Below are 20,744 nucleotides of genomic sequence, written 5' to 3' on the forward strand. Positions count from 1 at the left end.
TATATTGAGCATTGATTGCACCTTCCCAATCTTCTACTCTCCCTCTCCCTAGACCCTTTTCCATTTCTAAAGCTTCCTCCTGTAGAGGTAAGGATATAAGGGCTGAATGATGGAAAGGAGGGCCTTGACACACTGTCTTAGGGCCATGACATGACAGGGCACTCATGAACTCATGACAGTGGCATTTGAACTCATGACAGTGGCATTTGCTAGCATAGGGACTACACAAGACTGAGACAGCAAATATTCGGCCATAAATGGGGAACGAGCTCATAGCTCCCCACTTGAATTCACCCAGGGGAGCAAAGGGCAGCTAAGGATTGCTGAAAGAGAGGAAATAGCTGCTTTTCATGAAGTAACCACTGGCGAGTTCCTGTGCTACAGTGAATATTTTCACACCCAAGCCCACATAAGTAGCCCTGATGAAGCTTGGCCAGTCACAAAACAAAATCAAAATCAAAATCAAAATGGGCCAGGGACTTGGCAGGGGGAAGGAGGAGGACTGGTGGAAGACAAGAGAGGGTATAGGGATGAGTATGACCAGAATGTGTTATGTACAAGTATGACATTGTCAAAAAATGAAGCTTTTACATAAAAGTCCCTCCTAATATCTTCTTGCCCTGCTTGTCTCTGACTCTTCCCATCCCTAGTGCCCCCTATTCATTCTGTGCATCTACAAGCTTGCTGCTTTTCATAAATGATTGAAAACTTAGGTTGTTCATCTTCCATGTAGATTTGTTTACTCTAATATTCTCCAGTTCTGTTCCTTTTGCTGCAGAGGACATGATTTCAGGCTGTCTGAGTCATTACTTTAGTTTCTTTGTTCATTGGTGAAAAGTATTGGCTATTGTGGGTAGTGCTGCAGCAAACTTGAGGTGCAAACATCTTTTCGGTACAAAGATTTCATTTCCTTTGGGTATCATACCTGGTGTGCTAGAGGATACAGAAGTTTTACTTTGAGTTTCTCGAGAAGTATCCATACCGATTTCCATATGGCTATACTAATTTCCATTCTCATCAATAGTGCTTAAGAGTCTCCATTTCTCTGAGTCTTTCTCAGCATTTATTTCTTGTCTTTAATTGTTAACCTTCTTGTTGGGGTGAAATGAGACTTCGTGATAGATGAGTAGAATTGAGGTGTTTTTTTTTCCATGTTTAAGTCCTGACATTTTATAATACAGTTATTCTTAATAAGGGGTCAGTAAGCAACAGAATCCAGGACAAGTCCATTCTGATGCATTTTTGTAAGTAATAACTTACTATAACACAGGCATGACTGTGTTTTTACACATCACATACATTGCACAAAAGACAAAGCTGAAGAGACAATTTTCTGGCACAGCCTGAAATACAAGCTGGTTGGTCATTTACAGGACAACTTGGTCTGCTCCATTCTAAAGGAAGCCTAGAATGAATTATCTGAAAAAGCAAGCCATCAGCAATTCTACTTGGCCTGTGTCAATAACCCAAATGTCACTACAAGCTCACATTTTCCTTTGTTTAGGATATTAATAAAATGTTCAGGCATCCTTCTGAGTTAATATGGTGCTACAGGCCACAGGAATATATTATAAGAACTCAGCTGGTTATGGCAAAGTCACTACCTGAAGAGATCAAGGAATTCCTTCAAAGGAAGCCAAATTCCAAGGAGTATTTGTGTTATTTGGCTTGTTATGTATCAGCTATTGTCTGTTATGAAAAACATGTGTGCCTTCATAATTTTTACAATTGATTTTTCCCTAAGAATTGCTAACAATGTGGACTGATTACTCTTTGGACATACACATTCAAAGTATTTGGAGAACCACCTCAGGAAAGGCTTCCTTTCCCCCTGCCCAACCATTTCTCCCCTTTCAGCACTGGAATCAGATATCTCCCTTCACCACAATCAAGGACTAGCAGAAATAACAGCCCAGGCCACCACATGCTTGTCTCCTGACTTAAGGTAAATTCCACAAGGAGACACTGCCTATGTCTGGTGGACCTTAAGTAATAGCTTCACACAATTTAGCTCAGATCCTCCTTTTCTTACAGTCTTACTAACTTTATAGACTTCTAACTCCTTGCCTAACCACTTCTAGGAATATTTAGATAACCTTCTGCACTGACCGCTATGCACAGTCAGAACCCCAGTTCAAGCCTCCCTGTAATTATCATCATTGGTAGCATCTGGCCAGGTCCATCGCCAGAGGAAAGCACTTTATCAGAGATACCTCTGTACTCTCTAAGAACAGACTTAAGTGTCCAGACCACCTGTTTGAGAAGGCCTGGAGGATGTGTCAATTAAGCTTAACTTCCTCCTTTCCTAAACCTTACCTCCAGTTCTAGATCTCCCTTTAACTATCACCAGAGGCATCTAGCTGTACACAGGTTGCCTAGCGACTGAGCACATTTTCCCCTACCCTGCAGAAAAATGGCAGGTAGCTTGGACAGACAGGAGCCACAGGAAAAAAGAAGGCAGTTTTATTTTCTCCCATTGACCTAGCAATTTATAGATTCTTAACATTTTCTACCAATCACGTTTAAGATTATAACTGAGCACATAAGATCCCTCTTCTTAGATATTATCTGAATTTAGCCTTTAGTTAATTCATTTCCCCATTAGTCATTTCCCTTTTGGGTTGCAAATGATAATTAACAATTACTGCCCCTCTTTGTGATTCTTATCACCCCTCCATTTGACCCTGGAAGCCTGGCTTTGCACTGCTAAGGGATTACTGCTTGTAAGTGTATATATTACCAGGACTCCCAGGGCACAGGAGGATGGAGAAGAAGATTTGAAAGAAGAAGATTTGGAAAAAAGCTCAGTGTGCTGAGATTCTATTTACCAAAAATAGTTCTCTCCGTTCGCAGTTCTCTCTCCTGAGCCTCTGGGATGTATAATATTAAGGCGGGTCCTTCTAATATTATACAAGAAGATGGCTCCCTATACTGCCATAACCAGGAAAAGCAGGATCTTCAGGTCCTCTAACATGCCCTTTTCTAAAACTTGGAAAGAATGAGCTACTAAAACAACCATCAGACTTCCTAGCAAGGTCAGAAAGTAAAAGCTGATGTCCATCAAACTCCCCCCGGTACCATGTGAATGTTCCACTGGTGCCAGAAGCTAGTCCTCTGAGCAGCTTTATCTATTCCTTGCAGACAGGTGCTACTATTTATGTCACTGCTCTGGGGGTGAACGTTTAGGGAAAACCCAGAACTTATGTGATGTCAACTACAGCACTAGGATATTAATGTTATTTCAGTTCTAAAAATCTACCTTTTCACATCCTTATTTGTCAAAATAGCAATTAAGAAACTTGAGTGACTACATAAAACCAAACAAAATCTAGGAACTGAATAAAGCCGCAACCCAGCACACACTGTTAACCTCATTTTTGTTTTACATGCATATACATGCACATGCACACACACACAAACACTCCTCTACTTCAACAGAGGACCCAAAGTTCCCAAGTACCATATATCCTGAGATGGAAGAACCACCCAAGAAAGCCTAAGCTAATGCTCTTGTTTTTATCTTGACCTATTCTTGAATGTTTGGGTAGAAAGAAATATGGTGGTAACTTTGACTTTGCTTCATCTGAAGGCCCGTTGGAGTGATGATAAAAGAAACATTGAAGAAAATGGTATCTCCTCCCACGGGAGCCATGAATAGTCGATGAAAGCTCCTCGGGGAGGGATGGAGTCTCGAGGGCTTCTCTGCTGATGATGGGATGTTGGAGGGCCCAGTCTTATGCAGGTATCTATTGCTGCTGTGTGCTCATGATTGCAAAGGCTGTGTCCTTTCTGGATGACAGCATTTCATGGCATTCTTCCCTGTCCTTTGGCTCTTACATTCTCCCTGCCAAACCTTGGGCCTGCGTGGTGGTGGTACTGATACAAATGTCCCATTTCGAGTTCAGTGCTCAATAAATTTAAAAAATTAATAAAATTTTGCTCACAAAACAGAAAGAAACTATAACGAGTAAAATGCAAAGAATTACAATCCTATAGCAACAAGGTGGAAACAAAACAGACTTGCTGTGGTTCAGAATATTTCCATACATTTACAAAAATTATTCTATATACTTCAAAACCTACTGATTATAACACATGATAAAAATTTTAATTTAAAAGAAACATTGACTGTTATTCTGAATTTTCTTTTGTATTACTTGATAAGAAAACATACATAGAAATATGAAACTTGACAACAGTTAACCCAGAGAAACCCGAAGTTACTCAGTCACCTCTTCTGCCCAAATCTTCCTCAAATGAGAAGTCAAATCGCCAGAAAGAGGTGAGAAGACATGAAGACAGAATAAAATTCTGTGCTGGGTTCCCCAGGCCAAGGTCCTGCTTCCTGCTAAAGGAAGATACAATAGGCTTTTCATAGTAGGCTCTCAGAGCATCACTCAGAAGCCTGAAGAAAAGTGGGGAGGAAAAGGGAGTCAGCTGTACTTGCTCCAGCTTTGTAGACTTGAGTTTGAAGGGGGGGGGGTGAGAAGGAAGTGGGCTGGGGAGATAGAGTAGCTGGTAAAGCGCTTACAATTGTGATGGCTGGAAGTCACATCCCCAGGACCTGCATAAGTGCTGAGAGGATGTGGTGGCTCATCTGCAACCCTAGCATGCAGAAGACAGAGACAGGATTCATCACAGCAAGCTGGCTAACTCGTGTAGCAAAAACAGTGAACTCTGGCCTCAAAAGAAACAGCGCCTCCATAATACTAATTAAGTAGAGAGCAATCAAGGAAGGTGCTCGAAGTCAACTCCAGGCCTCTACACACATGAGTGCGCACATACATCCACACAACACACAAACACACAAACATACCCCACCCCCTCACACACAAATATCTGAAAGATAAGAGGAAGGGGAGACCCTAAGTGTTCACACTATCCTCTTGACTTTTATAATAACATTAAATCTGACATTGGCGACTGCACAATGGCACCTATAATGAATGCTTAACCAACAATACACACTCAGTTTCTGTTTACCTCATAGAACAACGAAAGAGGTTTCCATTAGAATGTTCTGGAAATGTGTATTGGGACTGTGCTGAGGTGGCCTCAGAATACAGAGGCAATCAAAATCTAGTTAGCAATGTCTGCTATTGGAATCATGGAGTGGCAACTAAAAATACCTCTTCAGTCTGTGAATCTAAGTGCCTAGAAAACAAAAACAAAAACAAAAAAGTACCCATGCTAAAAATTCTACAATGCTGATTGATTGTGTAGGAATACCTATGATTAAGGACAGGTAAATGCTACATGTCCAGATCCAAATTATCTTGAGTTATCTTTAGGCTCCTTGGCTGTTGCTTATCATCTATCTCTGTTTTTGACTTCATATGCTTGTGGCAATCAGGTAAAATACTGTTTGGAATGTACACACAGACCACCAGTTTCCACCGACTCAGAGGGTAAGGATGGCAGCATCTTCAGACAGCATCTGAAGCTTGTAGCAAAGACTTCACTTCTCTTGTGTAACCCGCCTATATACCTACCTGATGTTCCTACCAATGCATCTAAAAAACAGCTTTAATTATGACTTTCTTTGTTCTGTCGTTATACAAAGTTCATGAAATCATTATCAAAACGGAACTTAAGGTAAGCTGAATCTGTTTCCCCAGCACATGGTAACTTAGATTTGGCTTCAGAATAAACTTTCATTTTGTTTTTCAAGTAAGAGCTCTGTTTTTGCATGGACAGTTTAACACCTGAACATGAGAACTCAAGGATGATCCATTTTCACTGGAAGAGTCATGCAAACACCTGTGTGTGTGTGTGTGTGTGTGTGTGTGTGTGTGTGTGTGTGTGTGTGTAGACTTTTTAGGGTGAGTTTTGACTGCTCTTTTAAAAACAGGTTTTTCAAGATCCTTATCTTAATCAGACCTAGTTAGGATATAACTCTAAAGTTTGGGGACTAAAGAAAAAAAAAAAACCAGTCATTTAAAACCCTACTCAACCTACATAAAGGCTTACACATGTATGATAAGGCTCACAGTTGATTCCAACATGTTTTACTATTTCATAAATGCAATTTTTCTTTTTTTTTTTTTTTTTTTTTTTTTTTTTTGGTTTTTCGAGACAGGGTTTCTCTGTGTAGCTTTGCGCCTTTCCTGGAACTCACTTGGTAGCCCAGGCTGGCCTCGAACTCACAGAGATCCATCTGCCTCTGCCTCCCAAGTGCTGGGATTAAAGGCGTGCGCCACCAACGCCCGGCTGCAATTTTTCTTTTACAGTGTATTTAGGACAATAACTAATCTCTGTGCCTTTAGCCTTAAGAAAGGAAAAACCACTTGAGTAGAATGCCTATTAAATGACTAATATTCTAACCACAAAGGTAGAAGACAGCTGACTTAAAGTGAAAGAACTGAAAACGGGTGGAGACAGAAATACCTGATTCAAACGAGAAGGACCTCTCCCCCCCACACCTTTTACAACAAAAGCAACTTCTAAATGCCGGTTTTAATAAGATTTAGATGTTTAAGAAATAGCTCATTTAAATTTGTTAAAAGAACACAGAAAAGGCTCACTGTTTTGCCTGTATTTGTAACTTCTAGAATTTAAGATACAATGTATATGTTTTCAGTTGCTGTAATTAAAGGCCATTAAAAATTCCTAAGGTCAAAATTCTATACTTTGTAGAACTGGTACCTGATTTGTTATTTAAAACAAGAACGTTAAAGTATTGATTTTTTCTCATAATGATATTTACAGAAAAACTAGCTCAGAGAAACAAGGTTTTATTAAATAAATAATTTATCTAAAAATTTTTAGATTTATTGATTTTATTTTCCAGATGTTTTGCATGCATGCATGTGTGTGCACCACAGAGACTAGAAGAAGGTGTCGGAACTGCTGGAACTGGATTTACAGACAGTTGTGAGCCTTTATGTGGGTGCTGGGTACCAAATCCAGGTTAAGAACAACAAGTTCTCCAAAGCACTTAGCTACCTCTCCATAGTCAAGGCTTTTACATTTTATCCTTTTATTGAATGGTCCATTTAAAACTTGATTAGATTTTATCCAAATGTGATGTTTGTTATGTTTTCCTATTGAATAAAGCTGGATAAGCACTACCTTAACAGTAGGAATATTTTTATTAAAAAAATGTTCATTTATATAATAATCACGTTATTTTGTGAGCAAATGTTTAAATCTATTTGTAAAATTTGGACTACTGCACAGAGTTGTTATTATGTTTATTATCTTAAATTTTCTACGTTGGTGGATAAATTAAACAAATGTCACTAAATGTCTATATTAACTAAAGTATTCAGCTTCCTTAGCTGAAGACACTTCTGAAGAAGCTAAGATTTACTCTCCATTTGAAAAACGTCCATTTCTCCTGATAAAGTAAGTACTGGGTAGCCTATACATTTTTTAAAGGAATCATGAGTCACCTCTATTAAAAGATGACTTCATAAAATGTTATTAGGGACTTCAAGGTGATCCCTAAAAATTCAATCCACTGTGAACTCCTGAAAGATGAAGAACTTGGAAAATAAACTATGACTAAGCAAGTTAATCAATTTGTTAAAAATAAATACATAACATCAAAACCTTCTTTAGCCTGGAGGGGAAGGGCTGTATTGAACACTATTTTTTTTTTTAATGAAAGAAATGAAGACTGTATTTTTTTTAATCTGTGGAACTCAGAAGTCTAAAAGCAAAGGACACAGTTATCAGAAAAGCAATTTCACCATTTATGGTAATATTTGCAATATTAGAATATAATTAGGTCATGTATGGTCAGAGTCCAAAAGAAACCGATCTTTAGGAAAGCACAGCACACCATGATAATTTTATGAAAGAATACACTTGAACAAAAAGAACACCATGCAAACTTCAAATTTAAGATTATGTAATGAAAGTTTGTCAAGGACTTTAAACACATGCTCTGTTCAAATACAGCTTTTTCTCACATGTAACAAGATGCATTTGTGTCTGCTGTATAAAGCAGTTAAACCTGCACAGACATATGATTTTAGATATGTGCTAATTTAAATATGCACTCTGGATTTATCATTTTCCTTTATCCTTGCTGCAGAAGGAAGGAGAGAAAACAGGCATTAAATACATCACAGTATTTAAGAGCTAAATAGGACAAATGAATCTTTCATCTTCCGTAAACAATTTAAACTCTTTAAAATACAAAGATGTATACTTCAACATGAACTCTAAATTCGAAGTTGTTTCTCAATTTCATAAGTATACCTAAAACCAAAGGGCCTCTTTCCAATGCCTTTTGATACCATAGGAGTTCACAAGTGTAGAATTTTAATATTTAAACAAGCAACCCCATGGGCCAAGTACGATCTGTTACAGGTATGACTTTACAATTACCATATGTACTACATATGAAATTAAACTAGCAATAAATATGCTCCTATAATTACTCTGTGAATGACAGAACTGATGATGTTGTGAAAAAACACCATCTTTAGCTCAAGAAGATTCGGAGGAGGACAAGCAGACCGGGGTATTTTCTAATAGGAAAGGCCATTTTTGACAGAAACATAGAAAGCACTCTTTTTCCACTATGTGGGAATGCTATGGAACATCTATTTGAAACAGTGGACAATGGCAGAACCAGGTGTTCTAACTCCACTGTAACACTTAAGAAATAATACAAACGAAGATCGCCCCTGCAGCACAGTGTAAGATTTCAACGCAGCTTACACAAGGTCAAACAAAACCTAGTATCTGCTGCTGCTCTGTCCAACCCTTCAGTCCTACCCAGGTCAGATCCAAATATTGGTGGTCCCGAGAGATTCACTGAAATAGATCATTTTGAAATAAAACATTAATTTAAAAGAAAGATAAATCAAGATGCTTCACTAACCATATGTCCAACTCAATCAGCTTAAATGGTTTTTATTTGCTTCCCACTAACAAATCTTTATTTCCATTTGTGAGAGCAGTAAGTCGACCATATTCAGCTTCCTTGCCCAGTTATTCAAAGGAAAAATCCCAAAAGATTGGTAAAGAAAAATGTAGGAATTAACACCCCCTAAGTTTTTTAAAAATATGTGTAAGGTTGAAAAGTGTTTCAGGTTTGTACTTCCTAGTAGGAAACACTATCTGAATGAAGACCCTAATGGCAAACCACTGTAAAATGCTCCAGCCGCAGTTGATGCAGAAGGGGAGGGAGAATCTTCAAAGCACCCCAGCTCTCCCGATGAGGTCAGAGGTACGCTGGTTTGTATTATTGTAACATCCAGTAAGGGAGCTGAACTGCTCTTCATTCAGCAAGGGCTCCATTTGGCATGACGCTTGACCTCCAAACTTGGCTGACAGTTTACTGATAAGATTCATAACCTTTGGGTTGCTCTGCTGTTTTGACATATTTGCTGGGTTCTGGGCCACATCCTGGAAAGCCACCATGACTTCTGGATCCTGCATGGCTGCAAGAACCTCTGGATCACTGAGGATTTCATCAAGACCAGGCATTCCTGCCATTCCAGGCATGCCCCCTCCCATTCCAGGCATTCCTCCAGGGAAATTACCAGGCATTCCCCCAGGAGCAACACCTGGGAAAGAGCCATGTTGAGCTCCGGACTGTCTTCTGGCTTCTTCTTCCCTCTGGGCTCTCCCATGCTCTTCTCGAGCCTTCTTGACCCTTTCTATCCTTTTCTTTTATCTCTCGCTCTTCACGCTTTCGCTCATAATTTTCTCCGACGTTCAGCAATATTTTGAGCCCGAGGTTGAACCTCTTTCAGCATTGTACTGGCATCCTCGTCATCATCCAGTTTACAGGCAAGGGCACGATCATGAGCTGCTTCTTCCTGGTGACCCAGGAGTCAGTGTGTTTTCCATCGCCATTTGTGTGGCTGAGCTGCATCAGGGTTTATTTCGATGGCTCTGTCACAGTCTCGGATGGCAGCATTTGGCTTCTGTAACTTGGTGAACACACTGGCATATAGGATTGCCGAGCGAGGATTTAGCTTGATGGCTAAATCAGTGAACAAGTCAATGGCTTTCTGCAGCTCACCGTCGTTTAGGGCTTCAACGGCAGCCCCCTTTCTTTCCGTTTGCTTGATCTGTCATCTCCTCAGTGATCTCTTCATTTTCTTCTCCCATCTCTTGAGGGGCATCAGTGTCTGCCTCAATTACACCCTCACTGTCAATTTCTAGATCACTCTTCTCACTTGACGGTTCATCCGTCTTTGTGTTTTCCTCTGTCTTATTCTCTTTTTTCCTCCTTGGTATTTTCTTCTGACTTAGTTTTATGAGTAGCAGGTGGTACTTTACCCCCTCCCCATGCTCTCCACCTACTCCCTCAGGAAATGCATTTCCTCTGTGTGCAGGAGGCTGGGATCCTGCTTACACATCTTCACGAAGGCCCAGAAGCTCACTCACTTTGCAGGGATCCGTGGTCGGGAAGCTGGAGGCTGGAGGCAGTGGGCAACGGTGGAGGCGAGAGGCCAGGCCTGGTACTGGGTACTTTTAACTAACTTTTGTGCTGTAAAGCTTCAAGAGATAAATTCATAGACTCATTTGTCACACCTCAAATTGTGCCAATTTCTGAAAACACGTCCACAGAGACCTCAAAAACGCTGAATGACACCTGTCTTCGACTGTACTGGCATTCTTGTTAGAACTGATTATTTACCAGTAACTCTTACCTTACTGAAACAATGTTATCATGTTTGAAAAGACTCAAGTATTTTTACTACCTTTGTAAAATAGTGTCTCTCATTGTTCAGTATAATTCAGATTTAAATTTTTAGTTTATTTTTTTTATTGATAACTTATTTTAAATCTTCCAAGAGGAACTCCATCCATGTAAGTACCTCTATTTTGACTCAAAACTCTTAAATCAAATTCTTCATACTTAGGAAAAAAAGAATACTAACTAGATCCAACTAATTGGATTATAAGTATCTTAATATTGAGATAAGACATTAAGATAATACAAATTGAACTTAAAGCATTAAGACAAATTGAAGGCTCTAAAAGCCCTGCAGTATTTTTAGATATTTGACTACCTGGAAATAGCTTCAACTTTTAAAACTGACTCCTGTTAGACATATTTGGATTTAATATTAATTGTCCAAATTACAAAAAAAAGCAATCAGTGTCCAATGGCACAATCTTAGAGCCCCCCCCCCCTTTAATGTAATACTTTTATTAGTTCTTTGAAAATTTCACACTGTGCATTTTGGTCATACTCAACCTCTACTCCTCTGCCGACTTCTCTCAGATACACACCCCCCTCCCTACACTCCTCCACTTCCTGTTCTCCATTTCCTTCCTTTTTGGAAGTCACTACCTCACACTGTCCTAGCCCTCTGCAACACCTTCTTCCCTCTTCGGCAATGTCCTCCGAGCCTTAGGTGTAAGAGTTGTGTTGTAGATGTATCAGCGGGGGTTGGGCATCCCACAGTCAGTTGTTTTCTGTGTTTTGTCCAGTTGTGGCTTTCTGTAATGGTGTTTATCTGCTGCACAATGAAGCTTCTTTGATGAGGAATGAGGGAGACACTCCCCTGGGTATATAAAGATAAGTATTTAGAATTCAGTTAGAAAACAGAAAATGTGACTTTCCATTTCTTTTCCCAAACTATTTCTGTCACAATACCGAAATAATAAATTCTCCTTTAGGTTCCATGGCTTCGGCAGGCATAGGTAGTTGGCCAAGTTTATAGCATCCGGTGTGAATTCTCTCCTATTGAGTGAGCCTTAAGTCCCATTAGGTGGCCGGTGATTGCCTCCATGATATCAGTGCCGCTACTGGACCTTTCAGAATATCTTGCAATGATGATCATTGTGGTTTGTAGTTCTTACAGCCACAGAAGATGACTGATTGCTTTCTTGACATCTTTCATAGCTTCTTCTAATGCTGGAACAGCTACTCCTCAGGGTGGAGGCTTTCAGATGAGATGCATATCAATTCCTCCAAGTTCTGTGTCCAACATGTGTGGTATCTTTAGTAATAGTCTTACCTTCTTTTTCTGGAAGATAACTGAGGGCAACAGCAATAATCTATATCATTTGGGGTGTCTCTTAGACTCTCCTAACAACACATTTTTGAATAGATGAATATTTAAGGTATCCTATAGAATAATTAGAAAGGATTTTTAAAACTGAAACAATATTTTTTATTTTTAAAATTTTATGTGTATGAGGTTTTTGCCTGTATATATATAAATGTACCATATACACGCAATGTCCACTGAGGGCCTCAGATCCCTCGAAACTGAACTTCTAGCCAGTTATGAGTGGTCATGTAGGTGCTGGGAATAGAACCTGGATCCTCTGGAAGAGCAGCTAGTACTCTTAACCTCTGAGCTATTTCTTCAGCCCTCCCATTTTAATATGGTAGAAGCTCTGTGAGTTCAAGTGCTGCTTGGTCTACACAGAGAATCCCAGGTCAGCCAGGGCTACACACTGAGACCCTGTCTCAGGAAAATAACAGAATAAAATGGCTTGGGCTGCCAAATTCTGGCCTCGCACTTAACATGACTATGCAGAATTTCCCACATACCTTCTGTTTTTGCCCCCCAGAATAAAGGAAAGCATGAAACCGTTGAGTTCTTATTTCTTTGTGGTTAGTAGACAAACAGTCTTGACGCAAAGAATTTCTTCTGAGTTAACAAAGCAAAGCTCAGACTATCAGGTGAGAAGTCAACTGCTCAGACATAAAAAGATGTCACTGTGTCTGGGCCATACAGACCTTCCGTTTTCATCAACATTTACTCCAGGGTCTACAAAAGTCAGGGTTCTAGGTTCCATTTAGCACTGCTCTGTATGTCAGGTTTCAGACTGGTCTCCTAAATCCCTGGCAAACAAAGTGGGCTGACCCTCGCTAATGTAACCATCTTAGACCACTGGTGACACCTGAGCAGGCCGCAAGCCCACACAGAAGTGAACCTCAGACGTGAATCATGGCTTAACTCCTCATGACGGTGTCAGAAGTGCCGCACGTGTTCAGACTGGGGAAGAAAGCGGACATGTGACTTCCCTCTTGCTGGAGGAAGTGGAACTGCTTTTCAGCACCACAGACGCATACCTTCTGTGGAAGAATTGCCTCTCTCTGCTAAAGGCCAGAGTTCAGTGGCTTGCCTCAGCCCTTCACTCCCTCAGGGGAGCCATCTGGAGAGAACATGTGTTTACACGCATATTTCAGTAGGAGAAAAAGCAAAGAGAGTTGTTGGAGGGATTAAAACAGAAAAATGGGGGTGAGGCACAGTAGTCAAACCCAACTCTGCCCATTCCGAGCCCCACTCCCCAGGCCTGGCATAGAAATGGAGGCTGTGCCCTAAATTCTCCCCGTTTTCGCTTCTCCTCTCCTTGTTTCCCACCAGCTGAGAACTTCCTTGAGCGAAGAGATCATAAAATCCCTGTGTTCAAACCACCCCAGCACATGAAAATGCTAAAAGTAATTTGATGCTTAAAAAAAAAAAAAATAAGGACACACCAAATGGTTGTCCAAGTGTCAAATGGTCATCCCCGAAAATACAGACACAAGTAACATCATACGGATTGAGCAGGTTATGTTTAGGAATATTTATGTATACACATATACATATTTGCATGCAATAACAATTAGTGAAAAAGAGGCCATAAATTTGAAGAAGAGTTGGGAAAGGTATATGGGATGGTTTGGAGGAACGAAACGGAATGGAGAAATGTTGTAATTATAATCTCAAACCAAAAATTTATGAATATACGTGTTATATTCTGAATTATTTTACTTAGTGCAAAATGATATCCACTGTTATTTGGTACTTAGTAAATACTCAGTAAACACAAAACAAAACAAAATAAAGAAAAATCTCAAATAGGTAAGACATTCTCTTGTTGAAAAATCAAGAAAACCAAAGAACCTTTGGAAAATTAAGAGTAAAAGAATTATTTAAAAAAAACAAAAACAAAAAGCCCAAAACCAACTCTATTGAGCAGATGTAGCTGCTGTCAATGGGCTGGTGTTGAAACCTCTAACTTTATATATTTGACCAAATCTGGAGTCATGCTGAAGGCCTGTTACTGTTTTTGTACATCATGATAACACAAGGATTTCTCACTAAATCAAAATTGTTTGAAAAAAACTGTTAGCTGTAGAATATTCTGTCATATAATTTCTCAGTTTTATGTAATATTAGAGTGGAAAACTGTACTAAAAGTAAAAAGAATAAAAAGTGATAATTTAGAAAGACTTGAATGTAGAACTGCTGGAGGTAGACTGAGCAGAGTTTTCCAGAGAGCACCACTGGACTGCACCTCACCTCTCCTGGGCCCTGAAACCTAACCCTTTATTTATGTTACCCCACAAAATAAACCTCCCTTTTAACTACGTGGAGTTGCCTTAATACTACAACCAATATCAAAACTCTGCTCAGTCTACCTCCAGCATCCAGGATCCAGGAACCAAGAGAGCAGGCACATCCGGATCTCGGGTCTTAAGGGCTCCTGTCTCAGCGGCCCTGCCTTGTAGACATGACAGTTACCGAAGCCTCAGTGTGGGTAGTACTTCCAGGTCAAAGCTGGAACAGCTACCCACTACAGTGTGTGGTGTGGTGTGGGTGTGTGTGTGTGGTGTGTGTGTATGTATGTGTGTGTGTGTGTGTAGTGTGGTGTATGTGTGGTGGGTGTGGTGTGTGTGTGTGTGTGTGTGTGTGTGTGTGTGTGTGTGTGATATACAGGTGGATATGTCGGTGAGCCACCCCATGCCAGCACATATGAAGGCCAGAGGTTGCCATCAGGGTCTTTTCTGAATTGCTTCCCCACTATAAGGTTTTGAGACAGGGTCTCTCGCTGAACCTGAAGCTTCCCATCTTGGCTAGACTCACTAGCTAGCAGACTCTAGGGATCCCCTAGCATGAGGCTACAGGCATGCACTGCTGTGCCCACATTTTAGGTGTTATCTGACGATCCCTATACATAAACACTGCACCCACAGGACCACACTCCCAGCTCTCAACAGGATCTAGAAAAGAGAGAACAAGGAGAAATTGCTAGACTTTCTTCAGATGAGTATACATGAAGCAAACAAACAAAAAATGAAGAGTGCAAATACTGATTTATTCCAAGTACTAAAGGGCATTCAACTTTCAGCTTTTTAACTCTGGACTCTCTCCTTAGGTATAAATAAATATATAACCCCCGATTAGTTATAAACTAGAGCATTCTCTGCAGTCGCTGGGCTCTGTTCTCCAGCTTAGGATAGTTTGGACATTGTTTGCAAGGCTGATGTGAATTGTTTTCCCTAAACACCTTGGCATCAAGAGACCCACTGCGAGGCCTTTCTGGATTTACAGAGCATCACTGGGGCCCGAAAAGAGCCTAGGGAAACTCAGTCTATGAAGGGCAGCCTTGCTCCTTCTAAAAAATGCTCTCTGCTGTTTCATTGAGAGCCTGAGATAGTTCAGTTCTGTGGGATCCTCCCAGCCTGTGCGCAGGTGACAGTAGCAGCCTGTGGCTGAATCAGGGTTCTTTTTTAAAAGTCTTAGCTTTGCATCTTGCTCATAGAATGATCTGGGGTGTCATGAGGGTGCCATGTGAAGCTTTTTAATCTGTTATGGACTCCCTGGCTGCCAGTAAAATGTACTGAGACCACTCCAATGGTTCTAAGTATGTATTTCATCTGAGTTCCCTTAATCCCGATACTTGATTACTGGGAAAGAATACATCTCTCTAAATTATAAATCCAAAGGAGCTAGCATCACTAACTCCCAAAAGGAGGGGAGAACAAGAAAAGAAAACTCCTAAGATTATGTTTTCCTGACAATATAAGAAACGAATGTTAATACTTTTAACATGAGTCATAAAGAACAGCTTTCTTGATTATATATACACTCAATAAAAGGGATGGAAAAGTTAAAGGCATGGTCAGTTACCCCTTACTTTAAAATTGTACACCCGGGGAAGACCAGACAAGTGTGTGGACACATTCATATACCCTCCTGAGCCACTTTATGCTTTTAGTAAAACAAAATTTATAGTGTGGCTTTTGTCTTCTCTGGAATATTTCTATCTGAAAGGAGAAAAACAGCCCAGTGTGGGAGCCCTCACCCTCACACAGGATGCTCAGGACAATTCAGGCTGAGGTTTCCCAGCATATGGCAAATGGAATGTTTTTCTAGATCGCTGAGTTCAGCCCCTGATAACTTCATATCCAAAGCAGGACTGTGAAAACTTGTAACAATGAGACCTCACAAAACAAGTATCTGAGTTTCTTTACTCTTTCCGCCTCAGAGGACAGCCTTCGACTTCAGTGTGCCAATGAGATACCTAAGATTTGTCCTTGACACAGAGTAGCCTGCTTAGGGGAGGCGGGGTATGTAAATAAGGGCAATGTAGCTACTAACTACTGCATTTCCAGTAAAAAGAAACTAGTAAGGTGATTCCACAAGAGAACAGTCAGGCAGTTTTGAAATCAGTCAGAGCGAACAAAAAGCCAGACCAGAGCCTTCTGATAGAGACACGGTAGGTGTTGGATCCATGCTTTTACTGGGTATCTGTCACTTTGGGCAAAAGAAAGGCAGGGTGGAGGTCATGGGGGAGTAAATGGTAAAGAGTCTATGTTTGCCTATGCAGTGTAGAATAATTTTTACAAGGCCCTAATGGTCCCTAATATTCCAAACAGCTTTCGTTTCTCTATTTTGTAATTAGAGCAGCATAAACAGGAACTGATGGTTTTAGGAGAACTGTAGAAATTTCTGTTTGAGCAACTGCTTTCTTTCCCATCTTTCTGTTGGCTCCAGTCTTGTCGGTGAATGCCTGGGGCTGGAACATGGCTGCAGCTGTCTGCACCGTGAACAGTTTCATGGCTCTGGTCATCATCTGGACCATGACGGCACATGCTGAAACAGACAAGCCTCTTGGAGAGACGGCTAAGGCTGGATTTCAAACATGCAAAGACACCTTGAAACTACCTGTCTTGGAGGTCTTACCAGGAGGGGGCTGGGATAATCTGAGGAATATAGACATGGGCCGGGTGTTGGACTTGACGTATACCAACTGTAAGACCACAGAAGATGGACAGTACATCATCCCCGATGAAGTCTTTACCATTGCCCAGAAAGAGAGCAACCTGGAAATGAACTCAGAAATCCTGGACTCCTGGGTGAATTACCAGAGCACCACCTCATTTTCCATCAACACAGAACTCTCCCTTTTCTCCAAAGTCAACGGCAAGTTCTCTACTGAGTTCCAAAGGATGAAGACCCTTCAAGTAAAGGACCAAGCTGTAACCACCAGGGTTCAGGTAAGAAACCTGGTCTATACAGTCAAAAACAGCCCAACTTCAGGACTCAGTTTGGGGTTTACAAAGGCACTTATGGACATCTGTGACCAGCTGGAGAAAAACCAGACAAAGATGGCCATGTACCTGGCAGAACTGTTGGTTCTCAACTACGGCACACACGTAATCACTAGTGTGGATGCTGGGGCTGCACTGGTTCAGGAGGATCACATAAGGGCCTCCTTCCTCCTGGACAACCAGAACAGCCAGAACAAAGTGACTGCCTCTGCTGGGATTGCCTTCTTAAACATCGTGAACTTCAAACTTGAGGCAGACTACACCTCCCAGAATGCTTTGACCAAGAGCTATCTTTCTAACAGAACCAACTCCAGGGTGCAGAGCATGGGTGGGGTTCCATTCTACCCAGGCATCACTCTAGAAATCTGGCAGAAGGGCATCACTAACCACCTGGTGGCAGTAGACCGTGCTGGCTTGCCTCTGCATTTCTTCATCAAGTCTGACAAGCTGCCTGGCTTGCCAGGTCCCTTGGTGAAAAAGCTGTCAAAGACAGTGGAAACTGCTGTGAGACACTATTACACCTTTAACACCCACCCTGGCTGCACAAATGTCGATTCCCCCAACTTCAATTTTCAAGCCAATGTGGATGACGGCTCATGTGATGAGAAAGTAACCAACTTCACCTTTGGTGGAGTTTACCAGGAATGCACTGAACTTTCAGGGGATGTTCTTTGCCAAAACCTGGAGCAGAAGAATCTGCTCACTGGTGATTTCTCCTGTCCCTCTGGCTACACCCCTGTCCATTTGCTGACTCAGACCCATGAGGAGGGTTACAGTCGCCTGGAATGTAAAAAGAAGTGCACCCTCAAAATCTTCTGCAAAACAGTGTGCGAAGATGTGTTCCGAGTGGCCAAGGCTGAATTCAAGGCTTATTGGTGTGCAGCCACTGGCCAAGTACCTGAAAACTCGGGACTTCTCTTTGGGGGAGTCTTCACTGACAAGAGCATCAACCCCTTGACAAATGCACAGTCATGCCCAGCCGGCTACATTCCACTGAGACTGTTTGAGAACCTCAAGGTATGTGTTTCTCTGGATTATGAATTGGGGTACAAGTTTTCAGTACCCTTTGGTGGGTTCTTTAGCTGTATAATGGGGAATCCCTTGGTTAATTCTAATGCATCTAAAGATATAGGGGCACCATCTCTGAAAAAGTGTCCCGGGGGCTTCAGCCAGCACCTAGCCATTATCAGTGATGGATGCCAAGTGTCCTACTGTGTCAAGGCTGGGGTCTTTACAGGAGGGTCTCTGCTCCCTGTGAGGCTCCCACCTTACACCAGACCACCCCTCATGAGCCAAGTTGCCACCAACACCGTCATAGTGACCAGTAGTGAGACTGCCAGATCCTGGATTAAAGACCCCCAGACCAACCAGTGGAGGCTGGGAGACCCACTGGAGCTGCGTAGAGCCATGACAGTCATCCATGGAGACAGCGGCGGTATGTCAGGAGGAGAAGCTGCTGGAATCACTTTGGCAGTCACTGTGGCACTAGGGGTAGTCATTGCCTTGGCCATCTACAGTACCCGGAAGTACAAGAAGAAGGAATACCAGGCAATTGAGGAGCAACAGAGTTTGGTTGGAAGTTTAGCCACAGAGGCATCCGATCCAAGTCCAGCTTAATTGTCTCCAAGGGAAACAGTCTGTGTCGTTTCCAACCACAGCTTCAAGCACGTTTTTCTTGGTTTTCTCTGTTTCTGCCTTCCTGAGTACTGAAGTGAAAGTTCCCAACAGAAAGCAGGTATTACAGCTGTGGGACTTCTTGTTTAGGCCTCTGCATCAGGAAATTAAAGGGGCTGTTTTAAGGAGGTGTGGGGGAAGGGGATGATTCATTCAGAAAAAGCTGGACTGGGACGGAGGCGCGAAGTGGGTGTGTATCCATTCTCGTAGATGTCCTTACCTGAATGCGTGTGTATGAACAGAGCCGGGATTTGGAGATTAGGAATTTAGTCTGAATTCGAAAGGCTTTCCAGTTTGTGAGCAGAAGGGGTTTGTGCTTTAAGTACCTCATTACTTCTACTTTGTTGTTAAAGAAGCTCTCTGGGTTCCACAAACCAAGAAGCAGACACGACCCTGAAATGCCACAGGAGGTCTACATGGCCACTACTCTTCAGCTTTAAGGGCTGTGTTGATTTACAGACTTTCCTCTCACAGAGTCATCCCCAGGCATGCAAGGGGCTTATACAAATTCCACTTCTCCCAACTTCCCCACAATTAAGACTTTGTCTAGATCAGTCTTGGGCTTCTGAACAGTGTTAATACGTCTTCAGAAAATATTTTAACTTGTAACTTTCTGCTGAGTGAAGGACGAACGAATGTAGGAAAGTAACACATGAAGGACAAAAACTGGGGTTCTTGAGACGATGCCACCGTTCCAGAACTGATCTGTCCACTGATAGCATTATAAATGAGGAACTGAATGGAGCTGTACTTTGGGTAGATCAAGCATTATGGTTTCATGTTTATGTTTCAAAAATATAATCCCTTCCTCTCTATCCTTCATCCTTCCTCCCTATCTCTTTTTCCTTTCTGCCTTCTCATCATGGGTGTTGGTGTAGAAACACAAACACTCCCTATATTCCAACAAAAAGCTTTTACTTTCCTAGGGGTAAAAAAACGCAGGAGTCAAAATAAGCCCCCATTAGAGAATCACTTCCTCCCTAAAACTAAAACTATAGAAAGTTCCATCTTCTGTTCCTTTAGGCTTTGTTTTTTTAATGCTAGAAACAGGGCTGATATGATTAAAAACAAAATAAAAAACTTACTTCATTAGCTGGAAAAGGCATTCAGAACCACCTGTGACATTTATTTCAATTGCAGGATGACTTCCTTGGGGCATCTGGCAGGGTACATGATTGACACCTGGCAATAGTTGGGGTTTTGCTCAATTTTAATATCTGATTTATTTCTCACAAAACAGAAATCCCTTCACAGCTGCTTTAGAAATTATGTATCTGTTCACCACAGCACATCATCAATGGGCTATCTTCTAGGAAAGATAATGTGTTCTCTCCTTAATGCTTGCAATCAAGGACTTGTGCACACAGTAGGCCCTTCTCAAGAGCTCCAAGTTTCTGCCTGTGGGAATGTGGGAAAAATTACTCATTCATTTCCAGTTGAGATACAGAGAGGAGTGAATAGCTGAATATGAACTCTGCCCTCCCTACTGCCAAGCCAAGGGGGCTGATTCCATGACCTCTTCAACCAAACCTGCCTCTTTCAGTATTAAAATGTTTTCTGTGCTCTGTGGCTTCTGACTCAGTTCTGTATGCTTCAGGCAAGCTAACAACTTTTCGTAAAGTACCAACTTTTCTCTGTAAATTCTTTAAGGATTATTGAGTTTACAAAGCAAGTCACAGCAGGAGTCTCCTAGACCTTACTGCACAGGCTTACTACTGAAAACTTTTAATGTTTGTTCCATAAACATGTAGTTCTACTAACAAAAATGTATGCATTAAAATGTATATTCAGCATCATTCTGTTTGGGTGTTCATCT

The 20,744-nt window shown here is 41.4% G+C and overlaps 1 protein-coding gene and 1 pseudogene across 1 annotated transcript; one reads left to right on the forward strand and one right to left on the reverse strand.

The window, feature by feature from the left end:
* Window positions 1-9,150: 9,150 nt before the first annotated feature.
* Window positions 9,151-11,759, reverse strand: LOC143271171 (hsc70-interacting protein pseudogene; annotated as a pseudogene).
* A 4,504-nt stretch (window positions 11,760-16,263) lies between these two features.
* Window positions 16,264-20,724, forward strand: Mpeg1 (macrophage expressed 1). The gene is made up of 2 exons (XM_006996746.4): window positions 16,264-16,419; window positions 16,698-20,724. The coding sequence occupies exon 2, from the start codon at window positions 16,727-16,729 to the stop codon at window positions 18,869-18,871; it is 2,145 nt and encodes a 714-aa protein (XP_006996808.1). The 5' UTR covers window positions 16,264-16,419; window positions 16,698-16,726; the 3' UTR covers window positions 18,872-20,724.
* The last annotated feature ends 20 nt before the right edge of the window (window positions 20,725-20,744 follow it).

Source organism: Peromyscus maniculatus, chromosome 1, assembly GCF_049852395.1.
Source record: "Peromyscus maniculatus bairdii isolate BWxNUB_F1_BW_parent chromosome 1, HU_Pman_BW_mat_3.1, whole genome shotgun sequence".
Taxonomy (NCBI): Eukaryota; Metazoa; Chordata; class Mammalia; order Rodentia; family Cricetidae; genus Peromyscus; species Peromyscus maniculatus.